The sequence below is a fragment of the Scomber scombrus genome, chromosome 13, assembly GCF_963691925.1.
Source record: "Scomber scombrus chromosome 13, fScoSco1.1, whole genome shotgun sequence".
In the NCBI taxonomy this organism is placed as follows: Eukaryota; Metazoa; Chordata; class Actinopteri; order Scombriformes; family Scombridae; genus Scomber; species Scomber scombrus.
Genome location: NC_084982.1, coordinates 30,829,337 through 30,843,101, shown reverse-complemented (window position 1 = coordinate 30,843,101; position 13,765 = coordinate 30,829,337). Strand labels below are relative to the sequence as shown.

Here is a 13,765-nt window from a genome sequence, read left to right as displayed (position 1 = left end):
GTTCCTGTACGGTAACGGCTGTAAGAAGTTCCTTTGGCTCGCTGGCACCTTCTGCTGTTGACGGCCCTGATTCTGAACAGGTACTGCTCCTTCTCATTCAGCTTCTCGATGGTGTGCTCGAAGTCGGTTGTCTTCAGCGTGGCCACCTTCATCCACTTGTCAGTGTCGACTCTACAGGCCTCGATGACGTAGCCCGTTAACCTGCTGCCTCCATCGTGCTCGGGGCTTCTCCCAGCCCAATGTGACGGTGCTCTTGGTGACATCGATCATCTCCAGCTTGTGTGGAGGCAGAGGAACCTCACAAACCAGGATGAGGTCTGGAGTCTCACAGGGCTCACCGATACCGTAGATGTTTTCGGGGAGGACTCTGAAGTAGTACAGCATGCCCTCAAACAGGTCTTCAATCTTGAAAGAAGTCTTGCTACACTTGGAGGTGACGGTCTTGTAGGCTCTCATGGAGGCCTCACGCCTCTCGATGATGTAATTGTTGACAGGAGCACCGCCGTCTACAGCTGGAGCTTCCCAGGAGATGGTGGCAGAGTCCTTGGGTCAGGCTCCTTCATCTTGATTGGACCAGTTGGTCCAGGAGTATCTATAATAATAAACATACATTGTTTTCTTTAACTCAAAAAATCAAACAGGTATTTTCATACAAATACTGGGCTGTGATGATGAGCATCTGTCACCATGTAAAGATCACACTGAGTGAAACTATAGCAGCTAACCAACCACCCTCTGTGTTCAGGTCACACTTCAACAAGCAGCAGAGAGGCTGCATAACATCAATATGTAACATTAACCTGAATAATCCCTAAAACCAATATGGAGCTTAATATTGTCTTCTGTAATTTAAATGTAATGTTAAATGAATGTTTCTCTGTTTCTTCTTACCAATATTATGGTACATAAAAGTATTATCAGTCAATGAATCTAACATTTCATATGCAGTCAGTGTAATAATAATAAATAAATAAGGGTTAACTCACCGTAGACCTTGACCAGAATGCTGACTTCCTGTTTCCCGGCAGAGTTCTCAGCCACCAGCGTTGTACTTGCCGGCATCGTAGCGGTGGACCTTATCGATGATGAGTGTGGTGGATGTGTTGGTGATGTCAATGAAACCTCGGTTGTGGAGGTCAACACCAGGCTTGCTCCATGTGATGGGCAGGAGCAGGGACGACCGGGTGACGTTCACAAACAGGCGCAGGGAGCCGCCGGCACGCAGGCAGATGGGTCTTCTTCAGGTCGTCATGGAGCTCAAAGTCAGGAGTTTCTAGTGAGAGAGGAAGGTGATGATTAAGGTTGTATTGTTGCTGATCTTGGAATTAATATTTACATTTTATATGTTTTAAAGACAGAAATATATTTCTCTGTACTTGAATGATTGTGTCGGACCAAATGTTTATTGAAAGCCTGTTCAGTTTAAAATCAAGTGGCTCGTTATGTTTTTGCTTTTCTAAGTGTTAAAATCACTAATACCACGAAGGAAGCAGATGTTTGATGTGCAACGTACCGATTCTGTCCACTGGTTCAGTCTCAGCAGACGGTTCACTGAAGTCTCCCGTGCCGTTGAAGTTGATGGCGGCCACTCTGAAGCAGTACTTCTTACCCGCTGAGAGTCCGGTCACCACGTATTCTGCAGCCCGCAGGGTCTTGTCATGTGCCTTTTTCCAGTCCTCTGCTCCAGCTTCCTGCATCTCCAGAATGTAGCCCATCACGTCAGCACCTCCATCCTCCAAAGGACGGCTCCAGGCCAGGCTGATGCTCTCAGAGTGAGTGTCGGTGATACGAGGAATGGAAGGAGGAGCAGGTGTGCCTGAGAGGGGAGGATACATGAGTACGACCAACCTCTGGTTTAATTTAAATATTAATGGTCACAGTTACGTTCTAGTAATGTCCCGAGATAGTAAGTCTTATTGTTTTCTATTCACAGTGTATTAATTAAACTTCAAAGAAGAAGGAAATTGTTGCGTGTAATGTTAGTGGAACAAACTGGACTTACATGTCGGCACTCTGCAGACAACATACAGAGAAACCTCGCTGGCTTCACTCTCTCCGGCCTTGTTAATGGCTGTCACTCTGAACTGGTAGATGTTGCCTTCAGTCAAATCAGACACCTTCAGTGTGGTGTCCAGGTGAGCTCCGTCCCTGTTCACCTTCACCCAGCGGGCGCTCTTCCTCTCACGCCTCTCCACCAGGTAGTGGATCAATGGGCTGCCACCATCGCTCTCTGGCTTCAGCCACTCAATGGTGGCAAAGTCCTTTCCAGATGCTAAGATCTCTGGAGCACCGGGAGGACTCGGCACAGCTGGAGGAAGATGGATTAGAGTGTTACAGCCTATGAGGATTTCATTTCTAGTTTTATTTTGTAGGTGTTTATGTAGCTAAGGACACTACCCCTACCTGAGGATAGCAGGCTGCAAGAAACGTTTTAACTTCTTAAAATAAAAATATTAGGGCTGTCAAAGTAAATGCGTTTAATCACGAATAATATTTTACGTGATTGACAGCCCTAAAAAACATAAAACAAGACATAAACAAGCATTTATAAATGCAGAGAAGGGTTTCAGACTACATTTTGAGGACATTGTTATTTTCAGTGATCTGTTGGCAGCACTTACTGAAAGTGTTTCTGGCGATCATGGGCTCTGACTGGATGTGGACTCCAGCTCCATACTTGTTGACTCCCTTCACTCTGAACAGGTATTCTGTATTTTTGAACAACCGTGTGATGTCGCAGGTCAGCTCCTTGCATTCAGCATGCATGATAACCCAGTTGAGCCTGTTGGTGTCGCGCCTCTCCACGATGTAGTGGGAGATCTCGTCTCCACCGTCCTCCAGAGGAGGCTTCCAGCTCAGCGTGCACGACTCTTCAGTGACCTTGCTGATTTGGATGTTGCCTTCACAAACTCCAGGAGTGTCTGTTAACAGCAGATGTACACATGGTGAGTGGCTTCAGATAACCACCTCTAGTTACAGTTGCTTAGGAGCAGCAACACTTACACATCTTTAGAATTAATTATATCAACATAACTAAGATGTAACTAAGCAGCAGGAAGTAAAGTTACTATCAGAGTGGGAATGAAGGAGGGGCCATTCTCACTGTTACAAGCTAGTGTACCTTCAACATGATCCTGAAGGTGTGATTTAAAGCTCTCAGTATAAAACATTCTCACTCACCGAGCACTTTGACGTTGACTTCAGCGGTCTTGGTTCCACTCACGTTCCGGACCGTCAGGATGTACTTTCCAGTGTCATCTCTGTCACAGAACTTGATGACGGCCATGGCCCTGGTGGACGTGTACTGCAGGTGGTACTTTTCACACAACTCCAGCTCCTTTTTGCCTTTGGACCAGGAAGCTTTGGGGTCCGGTCTGCCGCCCACTGCAGCATCCAGAACCAGGTCTGAACCAGCTCTGACCTTCACAGTTTCAGACATGAGTTTGCTGTCCAGCTGGGCCTTTGGCGGCTCTGTTGATGATAAAAGGAGCATGGTTCAAGGAATTTATCATTTGGACCTGATTATTATATTAATGTAAATGATTATGGTGACTGTAGAATAAGATATGTAGGATATCTCTGCAGCATGAACATATTTCATTTAAATGCTATTTTGACACATTTTGCCTTTAATGAACATTTCACCTGCAGTTTGAAAAGTGTAGTAATCCATGTTTATGTTTAAGATTTAGTTACAAAGTCATATTATCATATCATTTATCTGCTTTGATATGTTGACTGTCCCATTACCTAACAGTTGTTTTACTTTGTGTCTAGTTTGCTTTTTTTGATGTTCTGATAAAAAAATGAATCAGATGGTATCTGGTGAAATTCTCAAATAAACTATATGTTTATTTTTAAAGATATTGTTCATAGCATGTAGCATAAACTCTGTATCATGATCAAAGATGCACATCTTACCAAATTCACTCTTGCACTGCACAGAGCCGGTGGACTCTGAGGGGAGGCTGAACACCTGGTTGGCGTTCTTGGCAACGACTCTGAACTCGTAGGGCTCTCCCTCTCCGAGGGCCGTCACAGTGTAGAACGTGTCTGTCACATTAGTGTAGTTACACTTGAGCCAGCGGCCTTCACCGGTCACAGTGTATGGCTTACGCTCAATGATGTATCCCACGATCGGGCTGCCACCATCGTTCAGTGGAGATGACCATTTGAGGGATACGGTGGTTCTGGTGACATTTGTGACTTCTGGCTTACTTGGTGGATCTAAAAAATAGACAAATAATGTTTGTCAGACATGCCGGAGCATAAAAGTAGAAACTTAACATAAAATACTTACAAAATGTAAGAATAAAAAAAACACTCACCAACAGGGTTTTCAGCCACTGCTCCCTTGGAGGCCTCGCTGGCTTTGCTCAGCCCGGCACTGTTCATGGCATAAATCCTGAACTGGTACTCCAGACCTTCAACCAGGCCCTCCACCTTGTAGGAGCACTCAAAGCATGGGATCTTGTTCTCCCTCACCCACAGAATGATGTTCCTCTCCTTCTTTTCAATCCAGTAACCCGTCACCTTGCTGCCACCATCGTTGTAGGGCTCTTCCCATTGCAGGGTCATTGTGTTGGCGGTGACATTGAAGACTACAGGCTTTGTTGGTGGTCCAGGAGGAGCTGTGAAGCAAAATAAAATGTTGTTTCTTAGTACAGTCATCTACATTACAGCCTGATGTACATTTCAGACATTGACAATCTAAAAAATGTTCTTTAATATGCTGGTACACATTTAAGTTGATATAAAGGTACTCACTGAAAGGATGCTCTGCAACAATAGTCTCAGACTCAGTGTGCTTGCTGACACCAAACCTGTTCTCGGCAGAGACCCTGAATGTGTACTGCATGTACTTGGTCAGATGAGAAACATGGAGAGACGTGCGCTTTACGCTGGAGTTGATCAGCTGCCAGGCCGTAGAGCCAGACTCACGCTTCTCCACAATGTAGTTGGTAATTACAGTGCCACCGTCGTCCTCTGGTGGTTCCCAGGTAACGACACAGGACTCAGAGGTGATGGAGGAGATTTCAATGGGTCCAGCTGGAGGACTGGGTCTACCAGTGACATTAACTTCAATAGTGAAGGTCTTGGCTCCTGTCACATTCTCCAGAGTCAGGTAGTATTTACCACCATCGCCTCTCATGGCCTCCTTGACTGAGATGCTGGCTCTATGCTTTGTTACTTTGATGGTAACTCTGTCAGAATTTTTCAATCTCATCTCCTCTAGCTTCCAGGTGACTTTAGGAGCTGGTCTACCACTAATGGGAACATCAATGGTGAAGGTGCTGCCAGACCTGCATGTAATGAGCTGTCCGGGGATCTCGCTGAGGTTAGCAGCAGGTTCAATGTGAGGCTCTTTGATGAGCACAGGGGCCAGAGTTTCCCTGGGTTTGCTGAAGCCGGATTCATTCTTAGCCTTCACACGGAGGTCATACTCGTCACCCTTGTTGAGCTTTTCGATGTCGTAGGTGAGATTCTTGGTGTTGCCAATCAGTACCCATTTGTCTGTACCCTTTGGCCTAGCCTCTATGGTGTAACCCTGGATGCGGCTACCGCCGTCATGTTCTGGTTTGAGCCAGCCCAGTGACACAGAGCTGTCTGTGGTGTCGAGGATGTCCAGTCTCTTTGGAGCAGCTGGCTCTGCAGTGGCAGTGACAGGCTCAGTCAGCTCAAAAGCCTCACCCACACCATGCTGGTTCTCTGCAGAGACTCTGAAGAAGTATGGCACTCCCTCCAGCAAGTCCTGGATCTTCATGATATGCCGAGTGCAGTTGCTACCAGACTGCTGCCAAGTGCGGCGGCTAGCTTCGCGCCTTTCGACAATATAGTGATAGATTCGTGCTCCACCGTCATTAACGGGAGGCTCCCAAATGAGTGTGACTGAGCCTCTGGACACTTCCTTAAAGGCCACATTCTGTGGAGTTCCAGGAGTGTCCATCACCTTTACATTGAATGTAATGGCTTTGCTGCCGCTGGCATTCTCCAGGTCAACCGTGTATTTGCCTGAATCATTTCTGGAACAGTTTTCAATGATGAGAGAACTGCTGCCCTCTGTAGTTATGATCTCTGACATGACACCCAGCTCTCCTTCTTCCTTCACCCAGGTGGCGGTGGGAATAGGCTTTCCTCTGAATTGTACAGCCAAGCACACTGAACCTCCAGCCTTAACAATGTGTGTCTGCTTGAAGGAGGCATCAATATCCACCTGTGGTGGTGTTTGCCTGTCAACAGCCTGAGCAAGCTCTGAAGTCTCCATGTCCTCACCTCTTCCCATGTGATTGACAGCTGCAACACGGAGCTTATACTCAGCTCCTGTCTGAAGGCCAGTAGCCGTATAATTGGTTTCTGCTACCAACTCCTCATTTACCCTCTTCCATTCTGTTTCGTCAGCCTTCATCATCTCAATGATGTAGCCCAGGATCTCCATGCCTCCGTCATCGGCAGGCTTGGACCATTCCAGACTGATGGAGGTGTTGGTGGAGTCTGACACACAGACCACAGATGGAGCACAGGGGATATCCTTTTCTTCGGCAGCTTTGATAGGAAGGGATACGTTGCTGGGAGCTCCAACACCGGCGTCGTTCACGGCCATAACACGGAACTCATATTCCATATCCTCGGTCAGATTTAGTACCTTGTGAGCACACTCAACGATAGGCTTCTTGGTAATTACTCTGTAGAACCGCAGAGTCTTCTTCTCTCGTTTCTCCAGAATATAGCACTGAATAGGGTTTCCTCCATCAGATTTAGGAGGAGCCCAGGCCAGGGTGATGCTCTCTCCTGTCACCTCAGTGGAATCAGGAGTACCTGGAGCATCAGCAACAGCTGGGAAAAAAGGTAATGTATGTAGAGATTAATCACATTTAAAAAAATAAAAATTGTTTAATGTTTAATACAAATTGTTGGAAAAAGACAATGTCTTGTATAAAGGCGTTACAATGCCAACAATGATGGTCAAAATGTCTGATTAGTGGTCTACAAGAGGTCTGGTATTGTGTCAAAGTCCCCTCTTTAATAATGTTTGTTAAAATGTAGTTCATATAGCAACAGAACAAAGTACTATCAGCATGGAAAACCAACAGCCTGTGGACTAATAATATATATATATATATATATATATAATACTGTCAATAGCACATAAATTATTATAGTCATGCCTTTTCTTTTATCTGAAATAATGATAAATAAACATTGAACTCACTGTATTGCATCTGTGCGATGATGGGGCTCGATTCCAAAGGTCTGCTAACTCCAAACATATTGACGGCAGAGACCCTGAACTGGTACTCATTGGTCGTGATGAGCTTGGTTGCATCGTAAGTGCACTCTTCACATTCATCAGACACTAAAGCCCAGGAGATCTTGGCAGTCTCACGCTTCTCAACAATGTAATGTGAAATCTCAGAGCAGCCGTCATTCTCAGGTGGACTCCAAGACAGAGTGCACCTGCCCTCGGAGATGTTGCTGAAAGTGATGGGTCCTACTGGCTCCCCAGGCGTGTCTGCATCACAAGGGTGAGAAAAAGTAAAACAAAGTTACTATACCGCACACCAAGAGACCCCTCACACTCTCACTATCACCTCTTTCCCACATAGACACCTACATACACACTGTACCTCTCCAAAACTGTATAAAGTTTGCTTACTGGTATATCTTATTATTTATTTTAATTGTATTATTTCTTGTAATTGAAAACAATGTAAACAGCTTTTATCTTGGCATAAGATTAGTAATATATACTGCTGTGCTAAAATAAAGAATAAAATAAAGAAATTAAAAGACTATACACAGTGGTGCAAACATTTAATTACCTTGGACTTGAACAAGGATGTTCTCCTTCTTGCTTCCAGACCCGTTGGTAGCCTCCACAGTGTAGAGGCCACGGTGACTACGGTCAGAATCCCTCACAAACAAGGTGCTGGATCCAGCTACGTTGATTATATCCATCATCTTTTTGGTGACCAACACACCATCTCTGTGCCAGACCACCTTAGGAACAGGGCGTCCATTAATCGTCACCTTCAGTCTGATGTTGTCTCCTGCCTTGACTGTCAAACCCTCGAAGTACTCTGGGCCAAACTCAATATGAGGAGCAGCTGATTTGGAGGAAAGAAGGATGCATTAGCTTACAGTATGAAGCTTTACTAAGCGTTAACAATTACAACTATGATATGCACTCATATATTTTACTGCCAGCCATTGAGCAGTTTGGTCATTTACCAACAAACAAACAAGAAGATCACAAGCCTCTGGTTGTCCTGTCATTACTCACCATTCTCACTTCTAACCACAATCAATCCAGAGGAGTTGGATGGAGGGCTGACAACACCAATGGCGTTCCTGGCAGTCACTCTGAACTCATAGCGCTCATTCACTGTCAAACCACTGATGGTGTATTGGCAGTCGTGCACGTCGGTCAGGTTGGCTTTGAACCAGCGGCCATGTCCTTGGCGTTTCTCAATGGTGTAGCCAGTAATCTTGCTACCTCCATCACGTTTTGGTGGATCCCATTTAAGACTGATTGAATCAATAGTCACATCGGTGTAGTCGGGCTGGCTGGGAGGATCTGAAATACATGAGATATACATACTAAGTCTTTCTTCAAATCAATAAAACAATGTTTACCGGTCAATCAAACGTGCTGTCACAATCTGGATGAGTGGTTATGTCACTGTTTTGCTAATGATCTGTGTTTATGTGACTTTGTCTTTTCTTATGTGCTCCTTCTTCTGTTTTGTTATATGCCATCAATCTACCAGGGCCTGTATGGCTAAGTCTGGCACATTTACATAATGGACCCAAATAAAATAAACATAAACATCTTTGCTTCTTTTCAACCATACGTTAGTCTGGTTTTTAGAACAAAACTGATTTGGTTAAACTTATTAACAATATAATAACAGATAAAATCATAATGTGAATCAAAACTCACCAACAGGACTGACAGCCATGGTGGGCTTGCTTTCATCACTCATTCTGCTGAAGCCAGCATCATTCTGGGCGTAGACTCTGAAGGAGTACTCGAGGCCTTCAATCAATTCCAAGATCCTGTATTCTGTTTCTTTGACCACCATAGTATTCACCTTTTGCCATGTGATGCTGTTCTTCTCCTTCTTCTCCACATGATAGCCCTGGACAGGGGTACCACCATCATAGAGCGGCAGCTCCCACCTGATAGTCATGCCATCGTTGGTGACATTGTACACGACAGGTTTGCCTGGTGGGCCTGGAGGCCTGAACTGGTGCTTGGCAACTACCATCTGTGATACCAAAGGTTCACTGACACCGTACCTGTTCTCAGCAAACACTCTGAATTGGTACTGGAGACCCTTTATCAGGTTGGGCACCCTGAACTGAGTTCCTTCTACACTGGAGCATGCCATCTTCCAGTCAGTTTGGGAGGTGTCACGCTTCTCCACGGAGTAGCAGGTGATATTTCCACCACCATCATCATTGGGTTCTTCCCAGGAGATCATGATGTTCTCAGCTCTCACCTCATCCAAGATGATAGGTCCAACAGGCTTTGATGGTGGTCCAAGTGTTACGACATGGATGTGGAAGGATCTCCTGTTGACCATGTTGTCGAGGGTAAGAGTATATTTACCCTCGTGCTCCTTCTTCACATTCTTGATCATTAGAGTGGCTTTGTTTTCTGTCTTCTTGAAGCGGATTTGGTCACTTTCCCTCAGAGGCAGATTGTCCTTCAACCACTTAACTGCAGGTCTGGGTTTACCTTTGTATGGCAGCTCAATGTGCACATTGTGACCAAGGCGAACTTTGATTCTGCCGTTTGGATAGTCTGCAAGGCTTGCTTCAGGTGTGATAATGTAGTCAACCACCCTGATAGGCCCAATCTCAACAAAGTCGCCATGTCCCTTTTCATTTCTGGCGGCAACTCTGAAGAACATGTTTGAGTGCTCCTTGAGTTTCTTGACCTCAAACTCACACTGTCTGCTGGATCCTCCCACTGACCATTCCTCTTCCTTCTCTATCTTCTTCTCAATGACATAGTCAGAGATAATGCTGCCACCATCATAATCAGGCTTCAGCCACTGCAGAGTGACAGAGGTCTTGGATGAATCCTTCATAGACACCTCCTTGACTGGTCCTGGAGTCTCTGTAGCCTTCACTGGCTCATGTGTTTCACATGGATCACCGACTCCATTTTCATTCTCAGCTAATACACGGAAGAAGAAGGATGTCTTCTCTGAGAGATCTTCTATCGTGTATGTTGTTTCTGTGCATTTGCTTGTCACTGCAGAGTAGGATCTCTTGGAGGAGTCTCTCTTTTCAACAATATAGTTTGTGATTTCAGCACCACCATCAAGGAGCGGAGCCTCCCAGCAGAGAGTAACCTTTCCACGGGTCACTTCCTTCAGTTCCAGGTTCCTGCACTGAGCTGGAGTGTCTTGGACCTTCATGGACAGGGTCAGTGTCTTAGGCTCTCCCACACCATTCTCAATCTTGACTGTGTACTTTCCAGTGTCATTCCTGGTCACGTCACGCATCACAAGGACTGTAGTAGTGTCTGAGTGGTGGAACTCATACTGAGAGTTGTGGTCAATGCATTCTTCTCCTTTGCTCCAGGAAGCAGAAGGAGCCGGTCTGCCCTTCAGAGGAACAGACAGCTCCACATCCTTGCCAGCCTTCACAACGTAGTGAGTTCTCATGGCCACATCTGAGTCAATCTGGGCCTCCTCTGTGAAAATCATGAAAAATATACAAGGTCACATTGTATATAGTATATGAGTATGTATGTACAAACAAACCAAGGCATTAGTGTTGTAAACTGAACACACTTCACATTTTCAACATTAAAGATTTATTTTACCGAGAATATCTTTGGCCTGCACAGGCTCCGTCATCTCAAGAGGCTCTCCACGGCCGGCACAGTTGACGGCAGACACTCTGAAGAAGTAGTTGACATCTGGCTTAAGTTGATGAACTGTGTACTCTGTAGTCTTCACCTCTCCCTTGGAGGTAATCATGACCCATTCTTCCTCTCCCTCAATAAGTTTCTCCACCATGTAGCTGATGACTTCACTGCCTCCATCCCATTCTGGCTTGGACCAACCCAAGGTGATGGATGTTTTGGTGGAGTCCACCACCTTCAGCTTGCAAGGCTCATCTGGTGTATCTATAAGTACAATGGATTTGTTAGGTAATAGATTCATTTGTCTGTCTTCATTGTCCTCACGGGAGGTCACTGAAAGGCCACTTACCAACAGGATCGGCAGCCTTGTAGAGGTCTGATGCTTCAGAGAAAGGTCCTTCTCCGGCCTTGTTAATAGCACAGACACGATATTGATACTCGCTTCCTTCTGTCAGGTGGTAGACAGTCTGTTTGATGTCAGTAACAGGGTCTTTGTAAACTCTTATCCAACGCAAGCTCTTCTTGTCACGTCTTTCAAGGTAGTAGCCTGTAACGGGGCTGCCTCCATCTACACCTGGTTTGTCCCATTCTACCACCATGGTGGTCTTGGTGATGGTGTTCACCTCGGGGGTTCGAGTCTGCCCGGGAGTTACTATAAAAAGTGGAAATGTAAGTGGCAAAATCATTACATTCTTGATAAAAAATGTGTACATTATCTTCTGATGAATGCAAAGCAGTAGAAAAATAACAACAACAAATGTAGTTAGATTCTAAAATCTAATTTATATTAGTCCATATGATGTTCTTATTTTTATCATATTCATAGAACTCTGCAGCCCAAAGCTTACCAAAAGCATTCTTAGCGACGACTGGCTCCGACTCCAGTGGCTCTCCAACTCCAAACTTATTAACACCTCTGACGCGGAACACATACTCATTTCCTCGCAATAACTTGCTAACAGCAATGTGGGTCTGCTCATGCCTCTCCGAAACCGTTGACCAGACCACTCGGCTGGTTTCGCGCTTCTCAACAATGTAGTGGGTCACCTTGGAACCTCCCTGGTCACCTTCAGGCACAGGCTCCCAGTTAAAGATCATCTTTTCTGCTGTAATGGAGACGAAATTGATGTTGCCAGCTGGGGGTCCAGGTTTATCTGCAGGGAGATAAAAAGTTGGAGAATATTAACAGAAAATACAAGAATGTCAATTCCATTAAATTACATAATCTCAAACTTATTCAAACTGATTAAGAATTTCTTCATACCAAGGATTTCAATCCGGATGGTTGCGGATGCTGAGCCCAAAACATTCTTGATCTTAATATCATATGAGCCCGTGTCAATGCGAGCTGCATCCTTGATCAGGACAGCAGAAGTGTCAGTTGTGCTTTCAACACTAACGGTTGAGGTGACCAGAAGTTCCCTTCCATCCTTGAGCCACTCAATACTTGGCAGAGGCTTGGCAATGATTCCTACTCCGAGTTTAAGCGAAGCTCCAGCCTTGTACTGAACCACATCCAGATACTCTGGAGGAAGGTCAATAGCTGGAGCACCTGTGAGACACAAGATATTTTGGGGTTTGGTTTATTGAAAACATACAACATAACTTACAGTCCACCAACTTCTATCAAGATGGACATGAAGAATTACTTATGCTGGTTAATATAAGTAATGTAGATAGAATGCAACTCACCACATGCATCAACGCAGGTGACTGGGCCAGCAATAAGAGATGGGTTGCTGATAGACCCAACAGCATTCTTGGCGTACACTCTGAACTCATAAGACTCATCCTGGTTCAGTCCAGATACAGTAAAGCCCATTTCAATGATGTTTGTGAAGTTGGCCTTCACCCATCTGCCATCGGGAGCATCCCTCCTTTCCACGCTGTAGCCGGTAATCTTGCTGCCACCATCATATGGAGGCCTCTGCCAGCCCAGGCTGACTGAGTTCTTGGTGACTTCTGTGACTTGAACATTTGCTGGGGGCTCTGCAGTAATAAAGATGAAAAATCACTATTAAATAAGGAGATATTTAAATCTTTAAGGCTAATGGACTCCGTACAACTCAGATCAAACATTAATATGATGTTCTTCTCTCTCTTATCACCCCCCCTCCCTCCTCCTCTCTCCCCAACAGGTAGAGGCAGATCTTCTCACACTGTGTGTCTGGTTCTGGTTCTGAGGGTTCTTCCTGTTTAAAGGGAGTTTTTTCTCTCCACTGTCACCAAGTGCTGCTCATGTGTGAATGTTGGGTCTCTTTAAATTAAACCTGCAGAGTTCGGTTTAGACCTGCTCTATGTGGAAAGTGCCTTGAGATGACTTTGTTGTAATTTGGCGCTTTATAAATAAAGATTGATTGATTGATGTCACCTTTTTAAACAAATTGTAGAACGAGATCCAGTTCAAAAACACTTACCACAGGCATCAATAGCCAGCACCTCCTCTGATGTCTTGCTAATCTTTCCAATACCAGCAGCATTTTCAGCTGCCACCTTAAACTCGTAAATGAGTCCTGGGCAGATGTTGGTGACCCTCCACTGATTTCCTGGGATTGCTGTCTTATTGATTTTCTGCCAGAGGATGCTGCTCCTTTCCTTCATCTGGAGATGATACCCAAACACAGGGTTTCCACCGTCAGTGACCGGCTCATTCCAGCACACCGTTAGGCTCTCTCTAGATACAAATGTGACCCAGGGTGTGGATGGAGGTCCAGGGATGGCTGTAATGGATAGAGTAACTTTAATGTTAGTGTTTATTCAGAAGGATTCATAATCCATGTAACTCGTCACTAAAAATGAATAATTAATGCTGGACAGCAAGATTATTTACCCCAACATGTAATGTCAATTTGTCAACCACAAAAATAAAATAATTAATACTAT

At 45.0% G+C, this 13,765-nt stretch overlaps 1 protein-coding gene across 1 annotated transcript in view; it reads right to left on the bottom strand.

Moving 5' to 3' along the window:
- ttn.1 (titin, tandem duplicate 1) overlaps positions 1-13,765 on the bottom strand; it is a 168,348-nt gene that overhangs the window by 11,930 nt on the left and 142,653 nt on the right. Inside the window, 24 exon segments of the mRNA XM_062431364.1 lie at positions 6-49; positions 51-218; positions 220-546; positions 549-592; positions 987-1,047; positions 1,049-1,231; positions 1,233-1,273; positions 1,514-1,816; positions 2,003-2,308; positions 2,622-2,921; positions 3,181-3,471; positions 3,922-4,227; positions 4,329-4,631; positions 4,768-6,834; positions 7,211-7,510; positions 7,821-8,105; positions 8,282-8,575; positions 8,942-10,708; positions 10,841-11,146; positions 11,232-11,534; positions 11,731-12,036; positions 12,147-12,434; positions 12,575-12,871; positions 13,300-13,602. Of these exon segments, the coding sequence (XP_062287348.1) occupies positions 6-49; positions 51-218; positions 220-546; positions 549-592; positions 987-1,047; positions 1,049-1,231; positions 1,233-1,273; positions 1,514-1,816; positions 2,003-2,308; positions 2,622-2,921; positions 3,181-3,471; positions 3,922-4,227; positions 4,329-4,631; positions 4,768-6,834; positions 7,211-7,510; positions 7,821-8,105; positions 8,282-8,575; positions 8,942-10,708; positions 10,841-11,146; positions 11,232-11,534; positions 11,731-12,036; positions 12,147-12,434; positions 12,575-12,871; positions 13,300-13,602 (9,193 nt within the window).